This window comes from Camelus dromedarius, chromosome 7 (assembly GCF_036321535.1).
Source record: "Camelus dromedarius isolate mCamDro1 chromosome 7, mCamDro1.pat, whole genome shotgun sequence".
NCBI lineage: Eukaryota > Metazoa > Chordata > Mammalia > Artiodactyla > Camelidae > Camelus > Camelus dromedarius.
The window spans coordinates 83,814,169-83,841,507 of NC_087442.1; the positions used below are offsets into that span (position 1 = coordinate 83,814,169).

At 47.6% G+C, this 27,339-nt stretch overlaps 1 protein-coding gene across 5 annotated transcripts in view; it reads left to right on the plus strand.

The window, feature by feature from the left end:
* The window catches only part of OGDH (oxoglutarate dehydrogenase), a 349,301-nt gene extending 334,223 nt beyond the window's left edge, over positions 1-15,078 (plus strand). For all 5 annotated transcript variants that reach the window (XM_064487732.1, XM_031454586.2, XM_031454588.2 and 2 more), the window contains 13 exons: positions 5,191-5,370; positions 5,696-5,848; positions 6,586-6,688; positions 6,867-6,995; positions 7,337-7,487; positions 7,765-7,892; positions 8,021-8,199; positions 8,656-8,727; positions 9,308-9,436; positions 10,066-10,138; positions 13,424-13,587; positions 13,784-13,938; positions 14,043-15,078. In XM_064487732.1, coding sequence (XP_064343802.1) covers positions 5,191-5,370; positions 5,696-5,848; positions 6,586-6,688; positions 6,867-6,995; positions 7,337-7,487; positions 7,765-7,892; positions 8,021-8,199; positions 8,656-8,727; positions 9,308-9,436; positions 10,066-10,138; positions 13,424-13,587; positions 13,784-13,938; positions 14,043-14,163 — 1,737 coding nt within the window. In that variant the 3' untranslated portion in view covers positions 14,164-15,078. The remainder of the gene's footprint in view (positions 1-5,190; positions 5,371-5,695; positions 5,849-6,585; positions 6,689-6,866; positions 6,996-7,336; positions 7,488-7,764; positions 7,893-8,020; positions 8,200-8,655; positions 8,728-9,307; positions 9,437-10,065; positions 10,139-13,423; positions 13,588-13,783; positions 13,939-14,042) is intronic.
* The last annotated feature ends 12,261 nt before the right edge of the window (positions 15,079-27,339 follow it).

A 27,339-nucleotide genomic window follows, 5' to 3' on the forward strand; every position in this document is an offset into this window, starting at 1 on the left:
TTGTTTATCTATTCCAAATATACCTGTCAGTATCTACAAATTTCGAACTCCCAGTCTATCCCTCCCCCCCTCCACCGTCTGCTTATTTTTTAATCAGCTTGTGTTCTTTTCTGTTGAGGTGTATGAGGTATTTACATGTTTTAGATATTAACCCCTTTTCAGATACATGATTTGCAGGTATTTTCTCCCATTCAGTAGGTTGCCTTTTCATTTTGTTGATGGTTTCTTTTGCTGTGCAGAAGTTTTTTATTCTGATGTAATATTATTTACTTTTATTTTTGGTGTAAAATCCAAAAAAATCATTGCCAAAACCAATATCTAGGAGCTTATCCTCTATGTTTCCTTCTAGGAGTTTTATGAGTCTTACATTCAGGTCTTTAATCCATTTTGGGTTGATTTTTGTGTATGGTGCATAATAGTGGTAACAGTTTCTTCTGAATAGGGCTGTCCAGTTTTCCCAACACCGTTTATTGAAGAGACTGTGCTTTCCCCAGTGTATGTTCTTGGCTGCTTTTTCGTGAATTAATGGATCATATATACATAAGTTTATTTCTAGGCTTTCTATCCTGTCCCATTAATCACCATATCTGTTTTTATGCCAATACCATACTTTTTTTTTTCTTGAAATACAGTCAGTTAACAACATTGTGTCAGTTTCTGGTGTACAGCATGTTTTTGTCACACACGTACATGCATATATTAGTCTTCATATTCTTTTTCATTATAGGGATGGAGTGGGTACCTAATTACCATCAGCCTAGGCTCCCCACTGGGCCTTTGCTGGGGTGGGTAGGGGTGGACCGCAGTGTGTCTTGTGGGATTGGCTGCAGCAGAATGGCTACTGTCTAAAAATCTGGACTGCCCAGCAGCCTTTTCCTGGTCCTCTGGCCAGAGAGAGCTGCTTTCCTGGAACTTCTCTTTCTCTGTGCCTGTGGCGTTTCTGAGTTGCCCACTTCTCTAGCACTAAATCTGGGATATATGAGGGAAAAGAGAGCCATAGGAACTATCACAAGTCATTCCTCAGGACCTGAGGTCCCTGGCTGATCTGCCTCCTTCAGTCTGCCTTCAGAGTTTATGTTTATTTTGTATATATAATGCCCTGGGTTTTTAGTTGTCCTGAGCAGAAGAAATAGGGAAAAGTACATTTAGTCCATCTTCCGGAAGTGGAAGTCTCTCTGAGAACTTTCTCTTAAGTATAAATTCCATTTCTTTAATAAATATAAAACTAATCAGGTTATCTGATTCTTCTGGAGTGAGCTCTGGTAATTTCTGTCTCGCATGGAATTTGTTCATTTCATTTAAGTTGTGAAATTTATGGGCGTGAAGTTTGCAGTGTTCTCTTACTACAGTCTGCTGTGGTAGCCCTTCTCTCAGTCCGGATGTTGGTAATTTGTGTCTTTTCTCTTTTGTTCTTTGTTAGATAAGTTCGTTGTCGTTTTCAAAGGAACAACTGTGGCTTCATTGGCTTTCTCTACTGTTTTCCTATTTTGTATTTCATTCATTTCTGCTTTTTGTTATTCCTTTCTTTCTAGTTGCTTTGGGTTTAATTTGGTCTTCTCTTTCTAGTTTCTTTGATTATTGATTTGAAACATTCCTTCTTGGCAATATAAAATTTAATAATATTTCAATTTAAGAATCACATTACACAAATACAATACAGGTAAGCCTTTGGCATGTCAAACTTCTTATGACAGATGGTTAAGCATTTTGATTGAACGTGCGTGAGACCGTGTCCAGAGGAGAGTGTCTTAGGATGGTGTAGTGTCTGGAAAACTACCCTGCAAGGAATGACCCAGGAAGCTGGGCTTATTGTAGCCCAGAATATAAAAGACTCTTAGAAGCGTGAGAGCTGTTTTCCAATAAATGGATGATTCACACATAGTCTGCAACAATGGGTAACAATTATCAAGAAGCAGATTTCGGCTGAGTAGAAAGAACTTCCAACAACCAGACCTCTTCCATCTGGGGACCAGCTGCGGGGCTGAAGCCAACAGGGCTCCAACCAGGATAAACCATTTGGCTGTAGGGTTCCTTCTGGCTCTCAAACCCAGCAGCTCCACTGCATGCGGTTTCCCTGCTAACACACTCATTCTCAAATGGCTACTGAAAAATGCCTTTAAAGATACCACTGCTGCACAAATTATATCTCAGTAAAACCAGAAGAAAAAAATTAATAAAATGTCAAAACTGAAATAAATAATCACATAGGGGTTGGATAGGAAGATACCGCTGCTGCAGCAAAAGCAGACATCAAAATCTCTGCCACTGCATCAGCAGGGAGCCGGTTAAGCGGTCTGCCATCTACCCATACACGTGTGACAGGGCTTCAGTGAATTAATGCGTGTAATTAGCATACAGAAAGTGCTCAGAACAGTGTCTGGCCCAGAAATGAGCACAAATGTACATTACCTGTGGTCATTTATACAGTGTCATAAAACCATTTGAAAGAGTGGGATCTATACTGTTGAAATGATCTACGAGATGCACTAATTGGGGGAAAAAGGGACAGCAGTATGTGGATTACAGCTCCATCTCCACGTGTGTGTGAGTGGGTGGTGGTGCACATGCGCCCACCACATGTGCTTAAAGATACAGAAGTCAGTAACAGCAGTGGATATTGGGGGCAGCTGGAGGACTGAGGTCTCAAAACTTCGAAGCAGTTCATTTTCTGTGAGGTTCGAGCTGTACCGTGTGTAGGATGACCACTGTCTTACCTGTTCCCTACCCTCACTTCCCTGTGTGGGGAGACCCAGACAGGCCAGGGGTTGTTCTGGGTCTCTGTAAGTGTTCATCAGAATTCTCCCTGGTACATCATTTTTTAATGTTCTCATCGGTTTCTGACAATTTTCTAATCTTTTCTTTAGTCGGTGTGATAAAGGAGATTATCTAAAAGCAATTTATCAGAAAGAAAGAAAGAAAGAATTCTCAGACTGTTGTAAGAACTACAGTTTTGCTAATGATTTCTTTCATTTTTTTATTGTTTTTTATACCATCGATCATGACATGTGTGGGGTTAGTAAAACCTGTAGCAGGAAAGGAAAGGCCTGCTCTGCTGAGTTTCCTATTTCTTTAAGAACGTACCTAGGGTTTCCCTTTTCGAAAATTCTCTCCTAAGGAAACCGTCAGATGCTAAAGATTTTTGCATCAGAACATTTATCAAAATTACATTTGTACTACTATAAAATCAGGAAGTAAGCTGTATGTCCAATAGAAGAGTCTTTGTAGGAATTCTGACAAAGCCATAGGAAGCAGTATTATACAATCCTTTACATAATCATGACATTCAGTATCCTGGGGCAACAGTCACAGTGTGGTGAGAGGAGATGCGGAGTGCTCACTCGCTGCTGGTGGGAGGCTGAGTGGCACAACCATTTGAGAGCAGTTTGATAGTATTGAGGTACAGTGCTCGTACCCTGTGGCTGAATTTGCCCTTCCTTGGAATCCAGGCCAGATAAAACTCAGTGTTTGCTGGAGAAAACCTGGGTAAGTATATATACAGTAACAGTGTATTAACCACGAGTTGGAAACAACTAAATGTCCACCAACAAGAGAATGGATAAATAAACTGTGGTATATAGTATTCAGGACTTAGATTTCACTCCTAAGGAAGGAGAGGTAGGTGTTTCAACCTGGGTGAACCATACATACAGATGTTGAACAGAAACCGAGTTGCAAAGGATTTGCATAGCTTATGTAAGGTATATAGGGTGGGTATCGCTCTGGTTTCAAAGACATGGACATACTCTCTCAAAAATGTTAATTCTATGAAAAGCCAAGAAAAGTAAGGAGCCTTCCAGATTAAGGGAGACTAGAGAGAGGTGACAACGAATGCAGGGTGATGTGCTGGATTGGATACTGGACTGGGGGAAGAAAGGCTGGCTGTCATAGGACAATGGATGGAATGTGTATACTGAGGGTCAGATAACAGTACTCTCTAATGTTCAATTGCTTGGGCTGAGAACTGCTCTCTGGCTGGTAAGGGAATGTCTGTGTTTTAGGAAATAGGGACAGTCTACAGCTTACCTGTAAATGGTTCTGGGAAAATGTGTGTGTGCATGAATAATAAAAGGGGAGAAATGGAAACAATCGGTGAATCTGAGTAAAGACTCTGTGCGAGTTCTCTGTATTCTTTCAACTTTTTCACAAGTCTGAAATTAAACCAAAATTTTATTTATTTATTTATTTATTTATTTATTTTGGTTTTTGGGTTTGGGGTTTTTTACCTTTTTTTTTAACCAAAGTTTTAAAGTGACCAATAAGCCTAAGAAGATACTCTATATTGTTTATGGACCTATGAAATACATATACCAACATGTGGAAATTTTGTCCTCCACGTTCCGGGCCGTGTTCCCTGTGTGAGCATCAGCTGTAGCAGAAATGTGCTCTTTTATTCTAAGGAATGTAAAAAGTCTTAATGAAACTGTTAAGATTTGTTCATGTTGGGTTATGAGCTCATGGCTGATCATTATAGTATTGTACTTTTTATATGTTTGAAGTAGTTCATAAAAATAAATTTTGAATTAGAAATGAATAAAATTATGAATACGTAGTTAATTGTTTTAATAAGGCTAAGTGCAAGGAGTATTACGAAGCCTTTAAATTTTCTTTTTAAAGAACAAATGCTCATATTGAATGAACAAAGTACAAAATTATAGAAATAATAGAAACCAAAATTCTAAGTACAGATTAAAGAACAAATGCTCGTATTGAATGAACAAAGTACAAAATTATAGAAATAATAGAAACCGAAATTCTAAGTACAGATTGTGTGTATACGCATGCAGAGAGAACCATCTGGAAAGGAAAACATCAAAATATTTACACTGTAGCTGATGGAATATAGGTGACTTTAATTTTTCATACTGTCTTCTAAACTCTCTATGTTGAACATGTATGAATTCTGCTTTCAGATAGGGAAAAAAAATTCTTTTTTAAAAATGGCCATTTGGGGACTTAACTCAGAGTAGGCCAAGTGTGCCAAGTGACTGCCCACAAGTGGCCTTTGGCTCCTCCTTGCCTGCACTGAGCCCCGCCCTCACCCTCCGCGGCATCTGTTCTCGTCTTGCCCCGCCCTTGGCTCCACCCCACCCTGGCTCCACCCTTCTTCGGGCCACGCCCACCCTTGGCTCTGCTCTGCCAGTGCCCAGCCGCTTGCTGGGGCACGCTGGCCAAGCTGCATGTCGCTTGCAGATCGGCTTCACCACGGACCCGCGCATGGCCCGCTCGTCGCCCTACCCTACCGACGTGGCCCGAGTCGTGAATGCCCCCATTTTCCATGTGAACTCGGACGACCCCGAGGCAGTCATGTACGTGTGCAAGGTGGCAGCTGAGTGGAGGAGCACCTTCCACAAGGACGTGGTGGTGGACCTGGTGAGTGACCTTAGCCTGTGTCCTGGAGAGAGGGGTCAGGGCCCCTTCAGGGCAGGGGTCACCTCACTGCCCCTCCCAAGAGCTCCTGCATCTTTGCCCTGAGTGAGCCAACTTGGGGAAAAAGGTAGTTGGGGTCCTGAGATATTCCCAGGTCAGTCTCTTGTCATCTCAGGTGACAGTCAAAGCAATTCTAGCGTGTGAAGGAGAGATAGATAGGACCGTAATTCTAGAGGTAAACTGAGGCATCACATAGGAGAAATGGGCCAGGTCCTCCTGAGTTCGGCCAACATGGTCCCTAATACTGGCGTCTCCCACCTGTGCCCAGGTGTGTTACCGGCGTAACGGCCACAACGAGATGGATGAGCCCATGTTCACGCAGCCGCTCATGTACAAGCAGATCCGCAAGCAGAAGCCCGTGCTGCAGAAGTACGCCGAGCTGCTGGTGTCGCAGGGCGTGGTCAACCAGCCTGAGTATGAGGTGCATCCCCCGGCTCCGATCCCAGTGAGCCTTGCCGCACAGGGCCAGTGCTCGCTTTTGCAGACTAATTAGGATCCAAGTGAGAACATGTGAAATAGTTAACAACTGCAGAACTTCGGTGCATAACCTTCTGGAGGGTCCAGGCTCCTGAGTTCTATGCTGGGGGTCGGGGGAGGCGGCTGAGAGCACTTTGGCATGCGGAGGTGGCCCCCTCGGCTTACAGAGTCCAGGGCACAGGAGTGAGAGGCGGATGATGAAGGATCCAGCTCGGTAATGCGGTCAGTTCCGGCTGGTTATGAGTGGGAGGGCCCGTGCCGGGTGTTGGGAGAGAGACCAGAATGACTGCTGATGAGCGAGCTGAGTTGGAAGTATGGGAATGGGGGTGCTGCCAAGGTCAGGGGCCAGTGCTGGAGATGGCGCTCTGGGCTTCAGTCCTCCTGGAGCTGTGCTCGGAGCCACGAGAACTGGGCCGGTTCATAAGGACGAATACGGGGGGGAGAGTGGGTGGAGACAGAGGCTTCAACTTTGAGCAGGATCCTCAGCCAGCAGACGTGGAGAAGAAACTTCTGGGAATGAAAACAGTGAAATGCAGGCTGCCCACGGATCTCATCAGAGGGGTGATGCCGTTGGGAGTCTGAGGGACTCTGCACGCGGGAAGTCCAGGCGCGTGCTGGCCGTGCGGCCGGTGTGCCCCGTGCAGAGCGGCCCTGATGACTGTGCTGTGCCCGACCCTCCAGGAGGAGATCTCCAAGTACGACAAGATATGTGAGGAGGCCTTTGCCAGGTCCAAGGACGAGAAGATCTTGCACATCAAGCACTGGCTGGATTCCCCCTGGCCTGGTGAGTGGGGAACACCACCATGAATCCCTTCCCCGTGCCCCCACAACACCCCTGTGGGCTCTGGAATCAGACCCCCGACTGCCACTCTCCAGGCTGCCTCTCAGCAGCGTCTCGTGTGTCCACGGTTCAGTTCCTGGAAAAGTGGCAGCTGTGTGTCAGTTTGTCCCTTCCCTCCTAGGCTTCTTCACCCTGGACGGGCAGCCCAGAAGCATGTCCTGCCCCTCCACCGGCCTGACGGAGGATATTCTGACGCACATTGGGAACGTGGCCAGTTCCGTGCCCGTGGAGAATTTCACCATTCATGGAGGTAGCGTCACCACACTGACCTTTGGAATTGTTGGGCCAAGTCCAGTGACAACTTCCCTCCAGCATGAGATGAGTCCCTGCCCACCTCAGGTCCCTGCTTTGTTCAAGACCGGGCGTGGTTGGATGAGGGAAGCCCTCCTCACCCCTGTCCCTGCGTGGCCCTCAGCCAGCAGAGCAGTGGCAGAAAGGATGGGATGTCACAGCCTCTCTGGCCTGGTCTCCGCTCAGCTCCCTTCCCCACTATCCCAACCAGTGCGACTCCCAGGAGCTGGGACCAACGGAGGCTCCGTTCTCATCACAAGTGGGCTTGTGGGGCGGCTGGTGAGCACCCTGTCTCTGCAGGGCTGAGCCGGATCTTGAAGACCCGCGGGGAGCTGGTGAAGAACAGGACCGTGGACTGGGCTCTGGCGGAGTACATGGCTTTTGGCTCCCTCCTGAAGGAAGGCATCCATATCCGGCTGAGCGGACAAGACGTGGAGCGGGGCACTTTTAGGTTATGGTCTCCGTGTTCTTATGGGCCCTTCAGAGCGTGGGAGACGGACAGGAAGGGCTCTGGTGTTTCTCTTCCTGAAGAAAATCACTGCCAGGAAACAGTCATTAGATCCCATTGTCTCAGGCCCAGAAGCACCCTTTTCCTGCCCTGATTAGACGCTTCTGTTAAGAGCTGCGCTTTGCGCTCCCCACCGCTGCCCTGCATGGGGGGTGGTCTGCTTGTCTGAGCAGAGCGCAGGGCCGGCTCCTGCCTACTAATCTGTGCCGTTCTGCCCCAGCCATCGCCACCATGTGCTGCACGACCAGAACGTGGACAAGAGAACCTGCATCCCCATGAACCACCTCTGGCCCAACCAGGCCCCCTACACTGTGTGCAACAGCTCGCTGTCTGAGTACGGGGTCCTGGGTGAGCGCCGCAGCCCGCGAGGCCCTCCTCCCTGCCCTCCCCGGGCTGCCCCTTCCCCCTTCAGCCCCCTCCTCTCCCCAGATCCCCCCTCCCGCCCACCAGCTGACTCCCTCCCACCTTCCCTCTAGGCTTTGAGCTGGGTTTCGCCATGGCCAGTCCTAATGCCCTAGTCCTCTGGGAGGCCCAGTTTGGTGACTTCCACAACACGGCCCAGTGCATCATCGACCAGTTCATCTGTCCGGGCCAGGCCAAGTGGGTGCGGCAGAATGGCATCGTGCTGCTGCTGCCCCACGGCATGGAAGGCATGGTGAGCCCCCGCCCCTGCCCTGCCAGACCCGGGACATGGGAGGGCTTGCCTAGGACCCTGACCCCAGAGACCGGCCCGTGTGGGCTCAGCTGGCACTATCTCCTCTCCCCACCCCAGCCCCCCGCCTTGGAAGGAAGAGGCTGGTCCTGCTTCCCCACTGATGAGAAGTGGGGATGCTAATGGGGACCACCCAGGCTCAGGTGTTCCCTCCTCACCTCCATCACTCCTCCCCACTGGGCCCTGTGGAGGGCTGTCTTAAGACTCAGCTTTGGAAACCACGAGGAGCCAGGAGTGCTGGAACCTGTCCTGATGTGGAAACGCCCCCTCCACACTCTGCGGGTGGGAAGAGAAGGAATTGAACTGCCAGCTGGAAGGAGATCCATCTGGCATTTTTCAAGCCAGAAATGAGCAAGAGGTGAGAAGCTCCTGATCTGTGACTTGTGTGTCTGGTTCCAGGGCCCAGAACATTCCTCTGCCAGACCAGAGCGGTTTCTGCAGATGTGCAATGATGACCCAGACGTCCTGCCGGTGAGTGGAGCGGCCACTGGGGTGTCTGGGGGTACTCCATCCCTCTCAGGAGGCACAGATGGGCCCCGCACCTGCTAGTCTCCCCGAAGTGAGGGGCTTCCTCAGAACACAGAAGAGAGACGGCATCGGGCTGCCTCCTGTCGCCCCCCTGCTGCTGTAGAAAAAGGGAAACAGAAACCCGTGGCGGAAACGTTCAGGAGTAATGCTGTCTGTATTTTGGTTCAGGCAGGCATTTTAGAGGAAAGGACTCTGGGGTGATTTTAGTGAAACTTTAAAAGCTGGAAGGAAATTATTGGGAGTCAGTTTCTGAGGAAAAGCAGAATTGGTTTTAGGTAGAACCTATCTGTCCTAGGTGGTTTTCAGAGAAACAGGAAGGGATCACGGGACTGACACCCCCATTCAGAGTGTGGGGCTGGCTGGATTAGCTCTTGTCAGTGCCCCCCCGGGTGTGCGTCTCCCAGGGAGCTGTGGCAACCTGTGCTGGTTCTCTGGGTGCCTTCTGAGGCCCTCTGCCTTGATGCCTCCCTCATCAGGGTGCTTAGTGCCGCCTGGCCTCTGGCCATTTCCCTCTTTGCTGCAGGACCTGAAGGAAGCCAACTTTGACATAAATCAGCTGTACGATTGCAACTGGGTTGTTGTCAACTGCTCCACTCCCGGCAACTTCTTCCATGTGCTGCGTCGCCAGATTCTCCTGCCCTTCCGGAAGCCGGTCAGTTGGGGGTGTCCCAGCTCAGAGAGGCCTGGCCTGAGGACTCCAGGGTCCCAGCCCAGTGAGAGGATGGATATGTGAGTGGGTGGTCATAGGTGGTGCTTTGAACTTGGAGGAGAGGTGAGCCCTGCACAGGCCAAGGGAGCAGAGGGTCCCCAGGAAGGAAGGCTCCTGGGCGGGGTGTTGAAGGGTGAGCAGGAGCGTGTGTGAAGGGTTCAGGGGAGAACACCCACTGCTGCTGCCAGTCAAGGTGCAGGGCCAAGCAGGCCCGTGGGATAGGACAGCCCTGGCCACGGGCAGGGACGCCAAGGAAAGGCTCAGGAGTCTTTCCCAGGCAGAGGGTAGGGGGCGTCCAGGGCTCAGAGCAGGCTGGGGCGGGCCCTGGAGGAGTGGACGCCCAGCTGAGTGGTGCCCAGCCTCTCAGGGCAGAGGAGAGGTGGACAAGGGACATAGCATCCTGTTTCCTCCTCTTTTCACTTCCGACCTGTGGCTCCTCCCGACCTGAGAGCCGGGAGGGCAGCGCCAGGTACCTGATCTGAAGATGAGACCTGGGCAGCCCTTTGCCACTGACCCTCCTTCTGGGACCCTTATAACCTGGTCCATCACGAGCCTGTGCTTCTGTGTTTCAGTTAATCATCTTCACTCCCAAGTCCCTGCTGCGGCACCCTGAGGCCAGAAGCAGCTTTGACGAGATGCTTCCAGGTAGGTGTGGCGGGGGTGGGCATTTGGACAGGGCCTTGACTGCTACTCTGTGGGGCTGGGGGGCTTAAACTTGGTGGTCTCACCATGGCCACATTTTTGGTCATTGGTAAAGACCACTGAACGTGACAGCCTGGAAGTCAGAGCTTGTGTGCGAATTGGTCCGACAGCACGTCTCACATCCAGTCCGGGTCTGTGGCCATTGCCTGGGTGCACCCCTGGGACTCCTTTAGAGGCAGAGAAATGAGCCTGAGGTCAGAGTTCGCCCCTTCTGCCTGGGCACTGCTCCGGGAGGCTGGTGGCCGCTCACCACCAGGGACATAGAAAAGGCAGCAGGTGGGCAGGGCCTGCCGAGTAACACACCAGCACAGAGGTGTGACGTGAGGCCCACAGCTCTGAGATTCCCACCCAGACAGCAGACCGCAGGTGGCTGACACAGCACACGGCAGCCCTGCACATCCCCGGGCTTACAGGGCCGGGGGGCCCACCTGCCCCCAGCTGCGGAGTGCCCGTTAGTCTTCTGTGAAGGTAAACCCCTCTTTTTTTTTTCCCCAATTTTTTATTATTATGGTGAAGTATACATGACATAAAATTTACCATTTTCAAGTGTACAGCTCAGTGTCATTAACACACATTCACATCGCATCACATCACATTGTGCAACCATCAATCTCATCCGTCTCCAGAACTTTTTCATCTTCCCAAACTGAAGCTCTGCACCCATTAAACACTCACTAACTCCCCCATCACCCCTTCTCCTGTAGCACCTGGCGACTGCCACTCTGCTTTCTCTCTGGGCTTGACTCCTCTAGGAATCGCATTTAAGTGGAATCCTACAGTGTTTATCTTTATATGACTGGCTGTTTTCGCTCAGCAGAATATCCTCAAGGTTCACCCATGTTGTAGCACATATCAGAATCTCCTTCTGTTTTAAGGCTGAGCAATATCCCATTGTACATATATACCACTTTCTGTTTATCTGTTGAGTCTGTCAGTGGACATTTGAGTTGCTTCCACGGTTTAGCTGTTGTGAATAATGGCTATGAACATGGATGTACAAATATCTCCTCAAGACCCAGCTTTCAATTCTTCTGGTTATATACGAAGAAGCAGAACTGGTGGGTCATGTGGTAACTCTATTTTTAATTTTTTGAGAGACACCATACTGTTTTCCATAGTGGTGGCACCATTTTACATTACCAACAGTGCACCAGTTTCTCCACATTCTTGCCAACACTTACTGTTTTCTGGTTTAGATTTTGCTGCTGTTTTTTGTTTGTTGGTCTTGGTTTTGGTTTTGTTGGTAATAGCCATCCTAGCGGCCATGCAGTAGTATCTCTTTGTAGTTTTGATTTGCATTTCCCCCCAATGATTAGTGAGCGATGCCGAGCATCTTTTTGTGTGCTTATTGGCCATCTGGGTGTCGCCTTTGCAGAAATGTCTATTTAAGTTCTTGCCCATTTTTTCATTGGGTTGTTTGTTTTGCTGTTGTTGAGCTGTAAGAGTTCTCTTTCTGTGCTGGATATTAGTCCCTCACCAGATAAATGATTTGCAACTGTCTTCTTCCATTCTGTGTGTTGTCTTTTGATGCAGAAAAGTTTTAAATTTTCATAAAGTCTACTTTGTCTCTTTTTTCTTTTGTTCCCTATACCCTTGGTGTCACAAACAAGCAATCACTGCCAAATTCAGTGTCATGAAACTTTTGCCCTATGTTTTCTTCTAAGAGTTTTATAATTTCAGCTCTGTTGAAGTGTATAATCCATTTTGAGTTAATGTTTGTGCGTTGTGTAAGGGTCCAGCTTCATTTGCGTGTGGACATCCAGCACCATTTGTTGAAGAGACTTTCCCTTCCCCATTGAGTAGTCCTGGCTCCCTTGTCAAAGTCATTTGACCAAATATGTGAAGGTTCATTTCCAGGCTCCCTGTTCTCTCCCGTGGGTCTGTGTGTCTGTCTTTATGCTAGTACCACACTTTAATATTGTAGCTTTGTAGTAAGCTTTGAAATCGGAAAACGTGAGTCCTCCAGCTTTATTCTTTTTCAAGATAGTTTTGGCTATTCAGGGTCCTTTGATATTCCAGGGATTTTTGATTGGGTTTTTCTGTTTCTGCAAAAAAAAAAAAAAAGTCATTGGAATTTTGATAAGGATCACACCGAATCTATAGATTGCTTTGGCATTAACATCATAACAATGCTAAGTCTTTCAATCTGTGAGCACAAACGACTTTCCATTTGTTAGTATTTTCTTTAATTTCTTTTACTAACGTTTTATAGTTTTCAACGGACAAAGTTTTCATTTTCTCAGTTAAGTTTATTCCTAAGTATTATATTCTTTTTGATGCTATTCTAACTGGGATTTTTTTTTCTTAATTTAATTTCCAGATTGTTGATTGTTAGTGTATAGAAATACAGCTGAATTCTGAGTGCTGATGTTCTGTCCTTTAATTTTGCTGAATTCATTTACTTGTTCTAACAGATTTGTGTGTGTGTGTGTGTGTGTGGAATCTTTAGAGTTTTCTCCATATAAGATCATGACATCGACAAACAGTTAATTTTGCTTCTTCCTTTCCCATTTAGATATCTTTTGTTTCTTTTTCTTGCCTAATTGCGTTGGCTAGAAATTCCAGTGCTATGTTGAATAGAAGTGGTGAGAACAGGCATCCTTGCCTTGTTTGTGACATTAGAGGAAATGCTTTCAGTCTTTCACCATTGAGTATGATGTCCATGGTGGGTGTTTCATATCTGGCCTATATCACGTGAAGGTAGTTTCCTTCCAGTCCAAGCATTTCCCTCTGTAGCATGAATGTGAGCATGTTGTGTGTTGTCTACGTATCACTGAGTGAACCCCTCTTTGAAGTCAGCCTTGTTCGTGGGAATGGTCCCAGCCATGAGCATCTGAATATTTGCTCCAGCAAATGTGTGGACAGCTTTCTTTCATACTTGTAAACTCGTGGAGAGTCCGAGCAGAGTGGTCATGGGATGCTCTGCCAGACTTAGTTACCCCTGAAGTCTGAGACGGGCTGTTCCGGAGAATGAGCTGGTGTCACTTGCTCCCCGAGGCTGGCGTCGCCTGCTGTGCCTGTTGGTCTCTTACACTGTGGGTTAATTCAGGGGCACCACACGCTGGTGGGAGCGGGAGAGCCCTAACCCTCAGGAACTGTGTATTCTGGTGTCAGGCCAAGGCACAGCCCCGCCTGTGGGCCCTGCCTCGTGCACAACAGTGGCGGGAGGGCCCTGGGCATCGTCAGCCACGTCCTGAGCTAACCCCCGCCATGGGGATTCTCCCGTAGGAACCCACTTCCAGCGGGTGATCCCCGAAGACGGCCCTGCAGCCCAGAACCCAGAAAACGTCAAGCGACTTCTCTTCTGTACTGGCAAAGTGTACTATGACCTCACCCGCGAACGCAAAGCCCGGGACATGGTGGAGCAGGTGGCCATCACGAGGATCGAGCAGGTGAAGGCAGGCGGGGCCCAGGGCAGGACTGGCCTGCCTCCTCCAGGTGTCGGGAGTCCACAGCCTTCCCAGAATTTCTGGAACATCCTTTAGGGGTCACTGAGCCCCCTGCCTGGGACACCAGCCCCTCTGGTACCTCACCCCACCACTCTGAGCATCTTGTCCTGACAGGAGCTCTCTCTCTCTCTGTCCCCAGCTGTCGCCCTTCCCCTTCGACCTCCTGCTGCAGGAGGTGCAGAAGTACCCCAACGCCGAGCTGGCCTGGTGCCAGGAGGAGCACAAGAACCAAGGATACTACGACTACGTGAAGCCCAGGCTGCGGACCACCATAAACCGCGCCAAGCCCGTGTGGTAAGGCAGCGGGCGGTCCGCCGGGGCCTGGGGCGGGCAAGGAGGTCCAGGCCGCGGGCCCCGCGGTGGCCCTCGCCAGCCCCACTTACTGTCACTGCCCGCAGGTACGCTGGCCGGGACCCAGCGGCAGCTCCCGCCACCGGCAACAAGAAGACCCACCTCACGGAGCTGCAGCGCCTCCTGGACACGGCCTTCGACCTGGACGCCTTCAAAAACTTCTCGTAGACGCTGCCTGGGCCCCTCGGGCTGCCCTCCACGTCACACCTGCCCCTTGCTTCCCAACTAAAGAATAGTGCCTCCGCGCTGCCCGCACCTCTGCCCTCCGCCGCACCGCACACTCCCCCCTCGTGCACGTAGGAGCTAGGCTGCTGTCCCCTCATGTGTTCGGCTGCCCCCAAGGCCAGATGCTCCCCAGGCTCCGCCACTTCTGTCCAGCCGGGCAGGCTTTGTGGAGGCAGTGGGGAGCGGGAGGAGGAGCCCCCCCGCCCGGCAGGTGTCCTGGGAGGGTCAGACCTGCCCCCACCCCCCAGCTCGCCACGCAGGACCAGCCTCATGTGGCATCCCCATCACCCGGCAAGGGGCTCCTGTACCCAGACTAGGGTGGCTTCCTCTCCCCAGGCTGAGCCCCAGACCCCTCACCGTGCAGTGAACCGAGCGCATAGCTGAGGGGCGGCTGGTGGGAGGTGGCCTGACCTTTCACAGAGAGGGCCGGTCCACGCTCTGCAGCGTCCGCGTCCACCCCTCGAGAGGGTCCCAGGCATCCGTGGGGGCCCTGCGGGCTCCACCCGCCCGGGGCTGCGCGGCACGTGGGGCTTGGGGCGGGTATGTGGCCGGGAAGTTCTGCTCCAGGGCTGCTTGTCTGGACCCTGCTCTCCCCTCCCCTCCGGCTCCAGCCTCCTTTCCTCTTTCCCTGTGACACAATGGAGACCCTGAAGCATCCTTCTCTCTGCTGTGCCAAAGCTGGTCAGAGGGGGAGAGGAGGGGCAGGAGTGAGGGGCAGCACTAGGCCGAGGGGCCAGCTCCCCTGACCCCTCACAAGGACAAATCTGATTTATTTATTTTGGTTAAAAAAAAAAAGAAAAAGAACAGAACAACTTTGCATTGCATTTGGCTTGACCCATAAACTAAGTTATCCTTGGGCCTGGCTGTGTGGTCATCCTTCTCGCTCTGCCTTCTTCCCTGAGGAAAAGAATCCGCCCCCGGCATCTCCACCCTGCCTGGGAAGTAGCCCCTCCTCACCGCACAGCCTGCCTGCGCGGGGCAGGGCAGAGGTGGCCGAGACGTCTGCCTCCTTCTGGCCTGGCCTCTCTGTCATGGTTGCACATTACTTCTGGTGTGCCCTGGTTCCTGCGTGTCCCCTGCTCCCGGGTCCCCCAACACACTCCCATCTAAAATAGTACCCTGCAGTCTGTGCTGGTGGGTTTGCCCTAGGACGTTGTTAGCACCCTCCAGAAGCCCAGGCAGCTCATTGGACTTCTGGAGGGGAGCCAGCCATGTGCCAGCAGAGCCCTGAGGCTGTGTCCCCTCTTGACAAGGGCCCACTGCCTTGAGCCCACAACACACTAGCCTTGGCTTCCTTGGGGGGTGGGCAGGTCCTGGCACTGACGGAGACATGGGGGTACCTTCCAGCAGTGGGGCCCCCCGGTGCTCACCCCATTTTGTCCTTGTCCTTGAAGCCTTTTCATAATGTCTTCATTTTGTCCTGTGGCTTGCCCAAGGGTCCCCCAGTCCCGGCATGCCCCGGACAGGTGGGGGCAGGGGAACAGCTGCCACCTGCCCCGATGCTTCTGTGTGTGCTCCAAAACCAGCACCCGTCCCCATGTCTGATACGGTCAGCCGGGCGGATTGGACCTAAAAGCGGCAAAAAAAAAAATGAGTCAGGACCCCCTTTCCTTCCCTGGCAGCTGGCCACGTCCTGCACCCTGAGTGGGGAGTCAGGGTTCCACCCTCACCCCAATCCGGATCACGTTTGGGATGAGACAGGAGGTAGAAGCTGGGGCCTCACCTCTTGCTGTTTCCAATCTGGTCGGGGGATACAAGGGAGTCAGGAGTCCAAGGGGGTCTGGGCACTTTCTGGAGGGACACTGAGGGAGTCCAGGGCTCCCGGGAGTTACCACCACGGGCCCCTGTGCAGGGGCTGGGACCACAGGATCGGAGTGGGGGTCTCAGCGGGCCTCCCCGACTCCACAGCTCTGCATGAGTCTGCAGCCATGCCTGCATCCAGGGAGAGGTGAGGGAAACCGACCACCCTGCGCTGCACGCGCTCCTTAACGTTTCTTTGGTTAACTGTTCTGCTGCCGTTCTCAGTTGTCCGTCCCCAAAAACTGGAAAAGAAGCTTCTTCTGAAAGAAGCTCCACAGGCTAGGACAGCAGCCTGTGTTCTTAGATGGGACTTCCAGGGGACCAGACCAGTGTGTGCGAGCGTGTGCGCCAGCGGTCAGCATGCGAGTGTGCGCAGGCGTGCCTGTGTGTCTATGCATAAGTGTATGTGTGCACATAAGTGTCCTTGGGCCAGTTGAAGCAGATTCCTGGGCCTTTCTGGATTTAAAGGCCCATTTGACATGAGCACCAGCTGTGAAAGTGATCAGGAGAGGGTCAGCTTGCCCCACGGCGGGGGCTGGACCGGAAAGCGGTCCCCAGGAGTGAAAGCTGTGCCACCCCCAGGAGAGGAGCCTGGGTGAGGGAGGAGCTGAGGCTGGCAGGCGCTGGGTGAGGAGGGGCTTAATGTGACTCGTAGGTGGGGCTGAGGCCTCACCCACTGGAGGCTGTGTTATGTCGAGTACCCCCCCCCCCCCGCAACGGAGATTTCATCATCTTCAGCGGAAATGGAATCACTATCGAAACCACTGCTGCCCTAAATGAGGTGGGGCAGCGAGCTCCCAGCAGGGTAGTGTTCAGTTGGGACTGGACTCAACAGAGATGGTAGAAAACTCTCTGGAAGTGGCCGCACCTCTCAGATTTCACCCAGTTCTGCTGTCCCCTTCCAGACCCAGCTGCCCCACCTGGCTCATGGCATCCTGTAATGAGTTGGGGGCCAGGTCCCTTCCAGCAGGGCTGCTCCACCCCTCACCCCAGACCTCACCCTCCCCTATGGCCGACCCCTACCCCATATCCTCACCCCCCCATCCCCCACCAAGCCCCAAGCCTCACTCCCACCAGGGCAGACCCCCTCCCCACAGCCTCATCGCCCTACCCCAGACCTCAGCTCCCTCTGGGCCCTTTTTTTAGTTGAGATGTAACATTATGTCAGTTTTGGGTGTACAACATAGTGATTCAACATTTGTGTATGTTGTGAAATGATCAAGACAGTAAGTCTAGGTAACATGTGTCACCATACATAGTTTCAATTTTTTTTCTTATGAGAACATATAAGATAGATGTAATACAGTATTATTAACTGTAGGCACCATGCTGCATGTTATATCTTCATGAATTAATTTTACAACAGGAAGTTTGGACCTTTTGATCACCTTCAACCAGCGTCTCACCCTCCCCTAAGGCCTCTCCTTGTCCCCAGGGTCTCACTGACCCACCCTTTGCTCCTCCCTCACCCACCCCCAGCTTCAGTTAACCTCTGTGTGCTTGGGTCAGGGAGGGGCTGGGATGGCCACCTCCCACCTTGTGCTCTCTCCCACCCCGCCTCAGGTGGGTGAGCAAAGGCCATCTCCCTAACCCAGAGCTGGACCCCAGCCTGGTGTCTCCCTGCCATTGGCAGCCCTTGGCCTGGATACACAGCACCCCAGTGTCCCTTTCCTGCACCCCCTCCATCCTGACCTTCTAGGGAACACCAGGTCAAAAAAGTCTGCTGAACACCCCAGACCCAGAAGACTTGGTGGCCCACCTGTCACCCCAGTCTAGTGTGGCCACCTAAGGGAGGCTCCAGGGTCTGGCTCTTTCCTCTGTGCTGGGCCCTTCTCCATCTCATGACAAGGTTGTGACTTCCCTGCTGCCTCCTCCACCCACCACAGTCCTAAAGGTTAGCCATAAGAAAAGGTTCCACACACCTACAATCAATCTTTGCAAGGAGGCAAGAATATACAATAGAGAAAAGACAGTCTCTTCTTTGGCAAGTGGTGCTGGGAAAGCTGGACAGCTGCCTGTAAATCAACGAAGTTGAACACTCCCTCACACCATACACAGAAATAAACTCAAAATGGCTTAAAGACTTAAACATAAGACAAGACACCATAAATCTAGAAGAGAACACAGGCAAAACATTCTCTGAGATAAATCATAGCGATGTCCTCCTAGGGCAGTCTACCCAGGCAATAGAAATAAAAGCAAAAGTAAACACATGGGACCTAATTAAACTTAGAAGCTTTTGCACAGTAAAGGAAACTATAAACAATGGAATACTACTCAGCCATAAAAAAGAATAAAAGAATGCCACTGGCAGCAACATGGATGGACCAAAGATTATCATACAAAGTGAAGTAAGTCAGAAAGACAAATACCATACGATATCACTTACATGTGGAATCTAATAAAAAGACACAAATGAACTTATTTACAAAACAGAAACAGACTCACAGACATAGAAAACACACTTACGGTTACCAGGGGAAAAGGGGGTCAGGAGGAATAAATTGGGGGTTCAGGATTTGCAGATACTAACTACTATATATAAAATAGATAAACAACAAGATCCTAATGTATAGCTCAGGGAACTACATTCAATATTTTGTAATAACCTATAATTCGTTTTAAATCCTGAAAAAAAAGCACTCAATAAATGTTCACTGGGGAGGGAAAAAAAGTACATGAGAAGGAATATATATATATAATACATGTATTATATAATATATGCATTTTATATATAATATATATTATGCATTATAATACATGTGTTAATACATGTATTATAATAATGCATGTACTATATAATATATGCATTATTATAATATATGGGTCAGGGAGGGACTGATATAATACATGTATTATATAAGGGAGGGGCTGATAATGCATGTATTATATAATACATGCATTATATATAATGTGTATATAATGCATGTATTATATATAATATATAATTGAATCACTATGCTTTATATGGGAAACTAACACAACATTGTAAATCGACTATACTTCGATCAAAAAAAAAAAAAAAAGAACGAGGTTTAGCATCTCCTAATAGGGACAGTTTTATTTGTTCCTTTCCAACCTATATGCCTGTTATTCCCACCTCTTGCCTGTTGCACTGACTAGAACTTACAGCAGTATGCTGAAAAAGAGCAATGAGAGAAGACACCCTTGCTCTGTTCCCAGTCCTACAGAGAAAGCATTTGGTCTTTTATCATTAAGTGTAATGTTAGCTGCAGGGGTTTTTTGTAGATACTCTCTCAAGTTAAGGAAATCCCCACTATATTACTATTTCTCTAAGAGTTTTTACTCTTAGTGCTGAATTTTGTCAAATGCTTCATCAATTGACACAATCATGTGATTTTTTTTCATTAGTCTGTTACACTGATTGATTTTTTAACAATGAATCAGCCTTGGATTCCTGGAATAAACCCCACTTTGTCATGGCATATATTTCTTTTTATATATTGCTGAATTCTGATAATATTTTGTTAATATTTTACAACTATGTTTATAAGGGATATTGATCTGTAATATTCTTTTTTTGAACTATATTTTGTCTCCTTTGGTATCAGGGTAATACCGTATGTATAAAATGAATTGGGATGTGTTTCTGCTTCTGTTTTCTGGAAGTAATTGTCCAGAACGATTGTCAATTTTTCTTCAAATATTTAGTAGACATATCCAGTTAAATCATCTTGGCCTGAGGACCTATTTTTCTGGAGTTTTTAAGTTATGAAATCAATTTCCTTGATAATTATAGGGCTATTAAAATAACTATTTCATATTGAGTGAGTTATGGTAGATTGTGCTTTTCGAGGAATTTGTTTATTTCTTCTAAGTTGTCAGATTTATGTGGGTAGAGTTGTTCATTGTATTTTCTTCTTGTGCTTCTGACGTCTGCAGGGTCTACAGTGATCTCCCCTGTTCCAGTCCTGATACTGGTAATTCATTTCTGCTCTCTTTTTCTTTGTCAGTTTGCTAGAGGTTTGGCAATGTTATTGATCTTTTCAAGGAACCAGACTTTTGTTTGATTTCCTCTATGGTTTCTATTTGCATTTTCATTGATTTCTAGTCTTCTTTTTTATTTTAATTCCTTCTACTTACTTTGGGTTTATTTCACTCTTTTTTTTTCTAGCGTCTTGAGTGTAAATTGTTGACTTGAGGCTTTTTTCTTCTCTAATGTATGCATTTAGTTCTATAAATTCCCTTCTCAGTACTGCTTTAGCTCTGTATTTTTTGTGTATTTTTTAAATTCCTCTTGAGACTCTCTCTTTAAACCATGGATTGTTTAGAAATGTGTTGTTTCGTGTTATCTTTCTCTTATTGATCAGTTTGATTCCACTGTGGTTAGAGAAATTCCCTCTATGATTTCAGCTGTGCTAAATTTGTTGAGATTTGTTTTATGGCTTACAATATGGTTTATCTTGGTATGTGTTCCACGGGTCCTTGAAAATAATGTGCATTCTGTTGTTGGGTGAAATGTTCTATAAATGCTCATTTGATCCTGTTGGTTGATGATTTTGTTGAGTCCTATATCCTTGCTGATTTTCCATCAATTTTTTTAATCAACTATTAAGAGAGATGATTAAGCCTCCAACTATAATTGTGGATTTGTCTATTCTTTCAGTCTTATCAGTTTTTAAGACTTCTCATGTTCACATATTTTGCAGCTCTGTTGTTTGGTGCATACACATCTAGGATTACTATTTCTTCTTGGTGGATTGGCCCTTTTTTCATTACATAATGTGCCTCTCAAACTCTGGTCATTTTCTTTGCTCTAAAGTCTACTTTATCTGATAATAATATAGCCACTTGTGCTCTTCTTTGACTAATATTTGCATATATATGTATATTATATGCATATGTTTGTATATATCTTCCATTCTTTTACTTTCAATCTGCCTACAAGTTATTTTTTTAAGTGCATTTCTTGTAGATAGCATATGGTTGAGTCATGTTCTTTTTTTTTTTCTTTTTTGAGGGGAGAGGTAATTAGGGTTTTTTTTCTATACCCTGCCTCCCTGGTCATGTATATTTTATCCACTCTTCCAATCTCTATCTTTTAATTGGTATATTAGGACCATTTATATTTAATGTAATTGTTACTGAGTTAGAGCTTAAGTATGCCATTCTATTTTTGCTTTCTGTTTGTTCTGTTTTTCATTTCTATCCTTTCTATTCTATTCTATCCTCTGCTTTCCTGTGGGTTACACATTTTTAAATTTTTATTTTTAAAATTTATTTAATTTAATTAAATTTTTAAATCCCCATAGTGTTTTTGACCATTGCTATTTACCTATGGTAAGCTTTTTTAGTGGTTGCTCCTAGTATAACATCATATACACATAAATCATCAATCTACTGGTGTTATTTTATCAGTTCAAATGAAGTATAGAAAATGTACCTCCCATTACATCCCTTTACCCTCTCCATTTTAAATGTCATTGTCTTAAATATTCCCTCTACATACATTTAGAACTACATCAGACAGTGTTCAAAGTTTTGCTTCAACCACCAACCATAATTTACAAGACTCAAGAGGAGGAAGAAATTCTATTTCATTTAACGTCATTTTTGGCTTTCTGTGTTATTTTTTTCTTCCTGGTGTTTTAAGATGTCTTTATTATTTCCTTTCTGTTTGGAGAACTTCTTTTAGCTGTTCTCTTAGAGTAGGTCTAATGGTGGCAAATTCTCTTAGTTTTCCTACATCTGAGAATTTATTGACTGCCTCTTAATTCCTAAAGGACATTTCTGCTGGATATATGATTCTGAGTTGACAGTTCTTTTCTTTCAGTACTTGGAAAACGTTGTGCCACCTCCTGGCCTCCATGGTTTCTGGTGAGAAATCTGCTCTCATTATTAATTGTCTTGCTGTTTTGAACAATTTTTATTTGTCTTTGATTTTAGAAGCTTACTTATGATGTGTCTTGGCATTGATTTTTTTGGGTTTATTCACATTGGGATTTGCTCACTTTCTTGAATCTGTAAGTTTAAGCCTTTTGTCATAGTTGGGATGCTTTCAGTCATTATTTCTTTGGCTACTTTTTTTTCAGCTGCCCTCTTTCTCCTCTTCTTCCAGGACTCTGATGAACATGAATGTTAGATCTTTTGTTATGGTCCCTGAGGCTCTGTTGGTTTTTTTCTCCCCAGTCAGTTTCCTCTCTGTCATTCAAATTCAGTGATTTCTATTATTCTTCATTTCAGCTCCCTGATCCTCTGTCCTCTCCATGCAGCACTGAGCCTATCCATTGAGTTTCTAAATTTCAGTCATTTTCCATTTTGGGTCCTCTTCATATCCTTATTTATTTATTGGGTCTTTCTAGTTTTCAAATTTGTCTCAAGAGTGTTCATAATTGCTTGTTGAAGCATATTTACAATGGATGCTTTAAAGTCTTTGCCGGATAAGTCTAACATCTCTGTCATCTTGGCATCAGCATCTGTTGGCTATCTTGTTAAATGTAGTTTGCCATCTTCCAGCGTCTTGGTATGACAAGTGATTTTTGATTGAAAACTGGATGTTTTGAGATTATAGTATGAGACTTTGGATCTTATTTAAACTTTTGTTTTAAATTTCTTCCTCTTATATCACTTCAGCAGGAGATGGGAGAGCATCTCCTGGATACTGCAAGGTAGGTGTTCCCCACATGGCATCCTCTTTTACCTCACTGGCTGGGAAGGATATGAGAAACTAGCCATTGTACCCACATGGCCTCTACAGATATTTTCATTACCACTGCGGGTGATAAAATTCCTCCTCTGACACCACCCCTCTAGGGCAGGAGTGGGGGAGAGCTGCCACAGTGAGGCCAGTTGAGGGTGGGGGTTCTAGGCTCCCCACTCAGCCTTTGCTTGGGTGGGTAGGAGTGGAACTACAGTGTCTTCTGTGGTGTTGGCTGGGCTGTTTTTGCCTAAAGGTTTTCTATCGTTCTAGTCTGCCACTTTTTTGATCCTCTGGCCAGAGAGCGCCAGCTTTTCTTGGGGCTCTCTTGGTCTGCTGGCATTTCTGGGTTGCTGGCTCCTCTAGCACTCAGTCTGGGAAATAAGAGGAAAAAGAAAACTTGGGGAATTTACTGCTGGGTTGTTCCTTGGGTTCGGTTAACAGTCTGCCTTCTTCTTTCCACTTTTCAGAGTCTTCTTATATTTTATTTATGCATAATGTCCAGAATTTTAGTTGTACTCATCAGGAGGAATAGGGACAATTTCATTTACTTCATCTTCCTGGAAGAAGAAGTCACCTTCAATAATGTTTAAGAGCACTAACCCAATTAAAATATACAAATGGCTAATAGGCACACGAAGAGATGCTCAATATCATTAGTCATCAGGGAAATGCAAGTCAAAATCACAATTAGATAGCACTTCACATACACTAGCATGACTATAATCAAAAAGACACAGGATGTGTAAAAACTGGAACACTTACACACTGTTGGTGGGAATTGGAAATAGCACAGCTGCTGTGAAAAACCGTCCATCAATTCATCAGAGGTTAAACATGGAATTATCAAATGGCCCAGCAAATTCCACTTTTAGGTGTAAACACAGAGAAATGAAAACATGTGTCCACACAGAAACTTGGATTCTATGGATTCTATTCATATGAATGTTCATAGCAGCATTCTTCATAATAGTCAAAAAGTGGAAACATCCCAAATGGCCATCAACTGATGAGCGGATTAAAACAAAAAGTGGTATATACGTATAATGGAATATTATGCAGCCATAAGAAGGGAATGAAGTACTGACACATGCTACAATGTGGATGAATCTTAAAAACATTAAGTGAAGGCAGCTAGATACAAAACACTACATATTGTATGATTCCATAGATGAGAAATGTCCAGAATAGGCAAACCCATAGGAACAGAAAGTAAATAAAAGGTTGCCAGGGGCTGGGAGAGGTGATGGGGAGTGACTGCTAATGGGTATGAGCTCTCTCGGGGGTGATGAAAATGTTTTCAGATTGATTGTGGTGATGGTGGCACATCTCTGAATAAACATAAGACCATTGAATTACAAACTTCATATGGGTGAACTGGATGGAATGTGAATTGTATCTCAAATAAGATGCTATTAAGAACAAAAAGAGAAAGAGAGAGAGCAGGCAGGACTGGGGTCAACGTGGTTGCGATCAAGTGATGAGAAGAGTTTGGATTTGGATTGTGGTGGGCGTAAGAGCAGAACGTGTTCTGGAGCTGCCCAGCCGGGTTTGCCGATGGCCTCAGGGGAGGTCTGTGGGAGGGGCCGGTGCAGCAGGCCTTGAGGGAGAGTCCAGAGTTCCATCTGGACATGTTGAAATTGGTGACGAAATGGGTAGACATGCCAGGTAAACCGGGCTCAGAGGAGGTGCAGATGGCTGTTGACTAAGCATTAGTCCTTTTCACGTAGACAAAGCTACAGAGTCGCATGAGTTGTTACCGAGTCCAAGTTCATACTGCTCGCCACACAATGGGCCAGTAAATCACGGGATGAGTTGTCGGGGCAAGGACTGGCTTTATTTGGAAAGCCAGCAGACCAAGAAGATAGGGGACCAGTGTCCCAAAGAACCATCTTGCCCCAGTTAGAATTCAGGCTTCTTTTACACTTTTAAAAGGGAAGGGAGTAAAGGCAAACATTTCCTGGTTCCGGTCAGCCTCCAGAGGGGAATGTGTTAATTTCTTCCTTCCTGCAGTCATTCACAGGAGGGCCTGCGCAGGACGTTTCCTGTGAGTTAAACAAAAGTATTTTAGCTTAATGTTCATTATTTGGGAGGCAGGGTTCCCAGAGACAGGCGACTGTGTACAATTTAAGCTCATAGGCAGCATCCCTTGAGTAATTAACTTTTAGCAAAGCAATAGAACACAAGGATTAAAGCAGAAGAAACAGATCCAATATGGAGTCAGATTTGTTCCTCCCTCTGGCAGGGTGAGTGTGGAGAAGAAGACAGCGGCCAGGACTGAGCCTGGGGCTGGAGGTCTCCAGGTGGGGAAGGTGCCACTGTGACAACAGTCTGTCACGACTGCCCTTGGCAAGCATGGGGTTAAGTCAGGGGAAGAGAGAGGACCAGCTAGTCTAGAGAAAGGGGAGATGGCTCCAGGGAGACAGGCGGTCCCGGAAAGATGGTCCGCTCACCTGCTTTAGGTGGGAGGCACTGATGGGCCAGAGGCAAGGAAGACGACCTTTGAGTCCTTGAGAACCAGCGGGAGCACAGGGAAGAGCACGCGAGTTTCCTGTGGCTGCCGGAGCAAATTACCACAAACCGGGGGCGCTTCAAACATCAGAAACTCATTGTCTCACAATCTGGAGGCCAAAGTCTGAAAGCAAGGTGTCGGCAGGGCCATGCTCCCTCCGGAGGCTTTAAGGCAGGATCCACATCACTCCAGCCTCGGCTCTGAGGTCACATCGCTGTCTGTGTCTCTGTCTCTATAAACTCCCCCTACCTCTCTCAGATGCTTTCCGGGCACCTGGATAATCCAGAAGAAACTCTGCCTCTCACAACCTGGTCACACCTGTAGCCATGTGAGGTGATCATTGTTGTGGGGTCCAGTGGGCCGGAGCACAGGCGGTAAAAGAATTTACCAAATACAAAGAATGAAAATAGAAAAGGAGTTTAATAGCTACGCTGCCATAGACAACAGCAAGCCATGCAGACCAGGGGTGCCTGTGTGAGCCCTGAGGGTCTGTTGCCGAGGTCTTTTAATAGGAAAGGTCACAAGGTGTATGATTGGCTTGTGCACAAGCCTCTGATTGGTTGTAGGTGAGGTAAGAGGTTTAGGGTTGGTGGGATTTATGACTCTGATAAGGTGGAGACTTGGGCTGAAACAAACCAGCCTGAGCCACTGTGAGATCGGGCGTTACCTAGGGCTTGTTAGGGCAAACAGGCTTCGTAAAGAATATACTTGATTCTTTGCGGGATCTCAGGCAGCCATCCGAGAGCCCAGGAATGGGGGTCGTTGGACTTGAAGGACGCCAGTTGGCCCCACAATAAACACAGGGTCTCGGGACTAGGACGTGGCCATGTCTTTGCGGACCACCATTCAGCCCACTGCGTAGAGCAATGTCTAAGGACAAGAAGGGGGTCCTGTAAGCAGACAAGGTAGGGGTCCCTGGAGAAAGAGAACCAGGCTTCTTGAAGGAAGAGAAGCCATTTTTGACCTAAACCATTTTGTGATCAAAATCTGGCCACAGTGCTTGCCCTTGAACTCAGGTCTCAGTAATTAATGATCTTAAGGGAACAAAAGAACAAACTGTTTTCATGCAAGAGACGCAACAATAGTAAAGATAACAGGTCTGTTGTAAAGCCCCCCAGACCTGTTTCTTTCGTAGACTAGCCTGAAGCACTTGCTTGAGCTGTTTTGCAGAATTTAAACCCCACTCAGGCGCTCACCCACCAGATCCACTGCAACCGAAGGGACTATGTTGATCTGTTCTGACCCTTGTGACTTCAATTAACTAAAGCCTGAGCCTTCCTGATCAACCAAGCCCCTTCGTAAAGATGCATGTATCTTTATCTTAAAACCTCCCCGATTTTGCTGTTCAGGGAGACACTGCTTTGAGAAAGGTCCCCAGTGTTCTGCTTACTTCCTAAAAGTAAGAAATCCTTCCTTCTCCTGCTCTTTGGCTTGGCTGTGTCTTTTGGTGCGACACCCACCAAGAGACAAACTCAGTTTTCGGGTAACGGTACCGGGCACCGGGTGGCCGTGGGGCGGACTGAGTGCCTGGGCTCGTGGGTGCAGCTTCGTGGGGACGTGGGTCCTGGAGGCCTGTGAAAGTTCTGTCCCTTACTCCCATTTTCTCGGTGCAATCAGGAGCAAGGTCATTGTGAGTCCTCCCTAGAGTGAGCAAGAGGAGGGGACAGTGGTCAATGCCTCGAGGAGCAGGGCAAACTGACAGAGAAGGGGTGGCACTGTGGACAGTGCCCAGGCACCTGAGGCCAGTGGTCAGGAAGGTAAACTGAGACCGGGCGGCAGGGGTGAGTACCAGGATGCTGGTGTCTGTGTGTGGAGGGCATTAAAGGGTTAAAGCAGGCAGGTAGCTCGATATGAGCAGAGAAAGGGGGGCGCGGTCCAAATGGCAGGAAACCATACATCTTGGGAACAACAGGGTCCTTGGGCAGGAAGAGAAAAGCAGGAATCTCCAGACTGAGAAGAAATCACACATTTCGAGGTGACAAGTGTCCTGGAGGCCAACAAAGACAGGTGAGAAAAGGTGGGAATCTCTGGTGTCCAAATGTAACCTTTTGCTCATTATGCCCTCATTTCAATAAAATTAACCTTGCAGATTAGAAATACCCATCGTGCACCGACGCCATGACAGTTCTGATCCAGACCAAATAAGGAC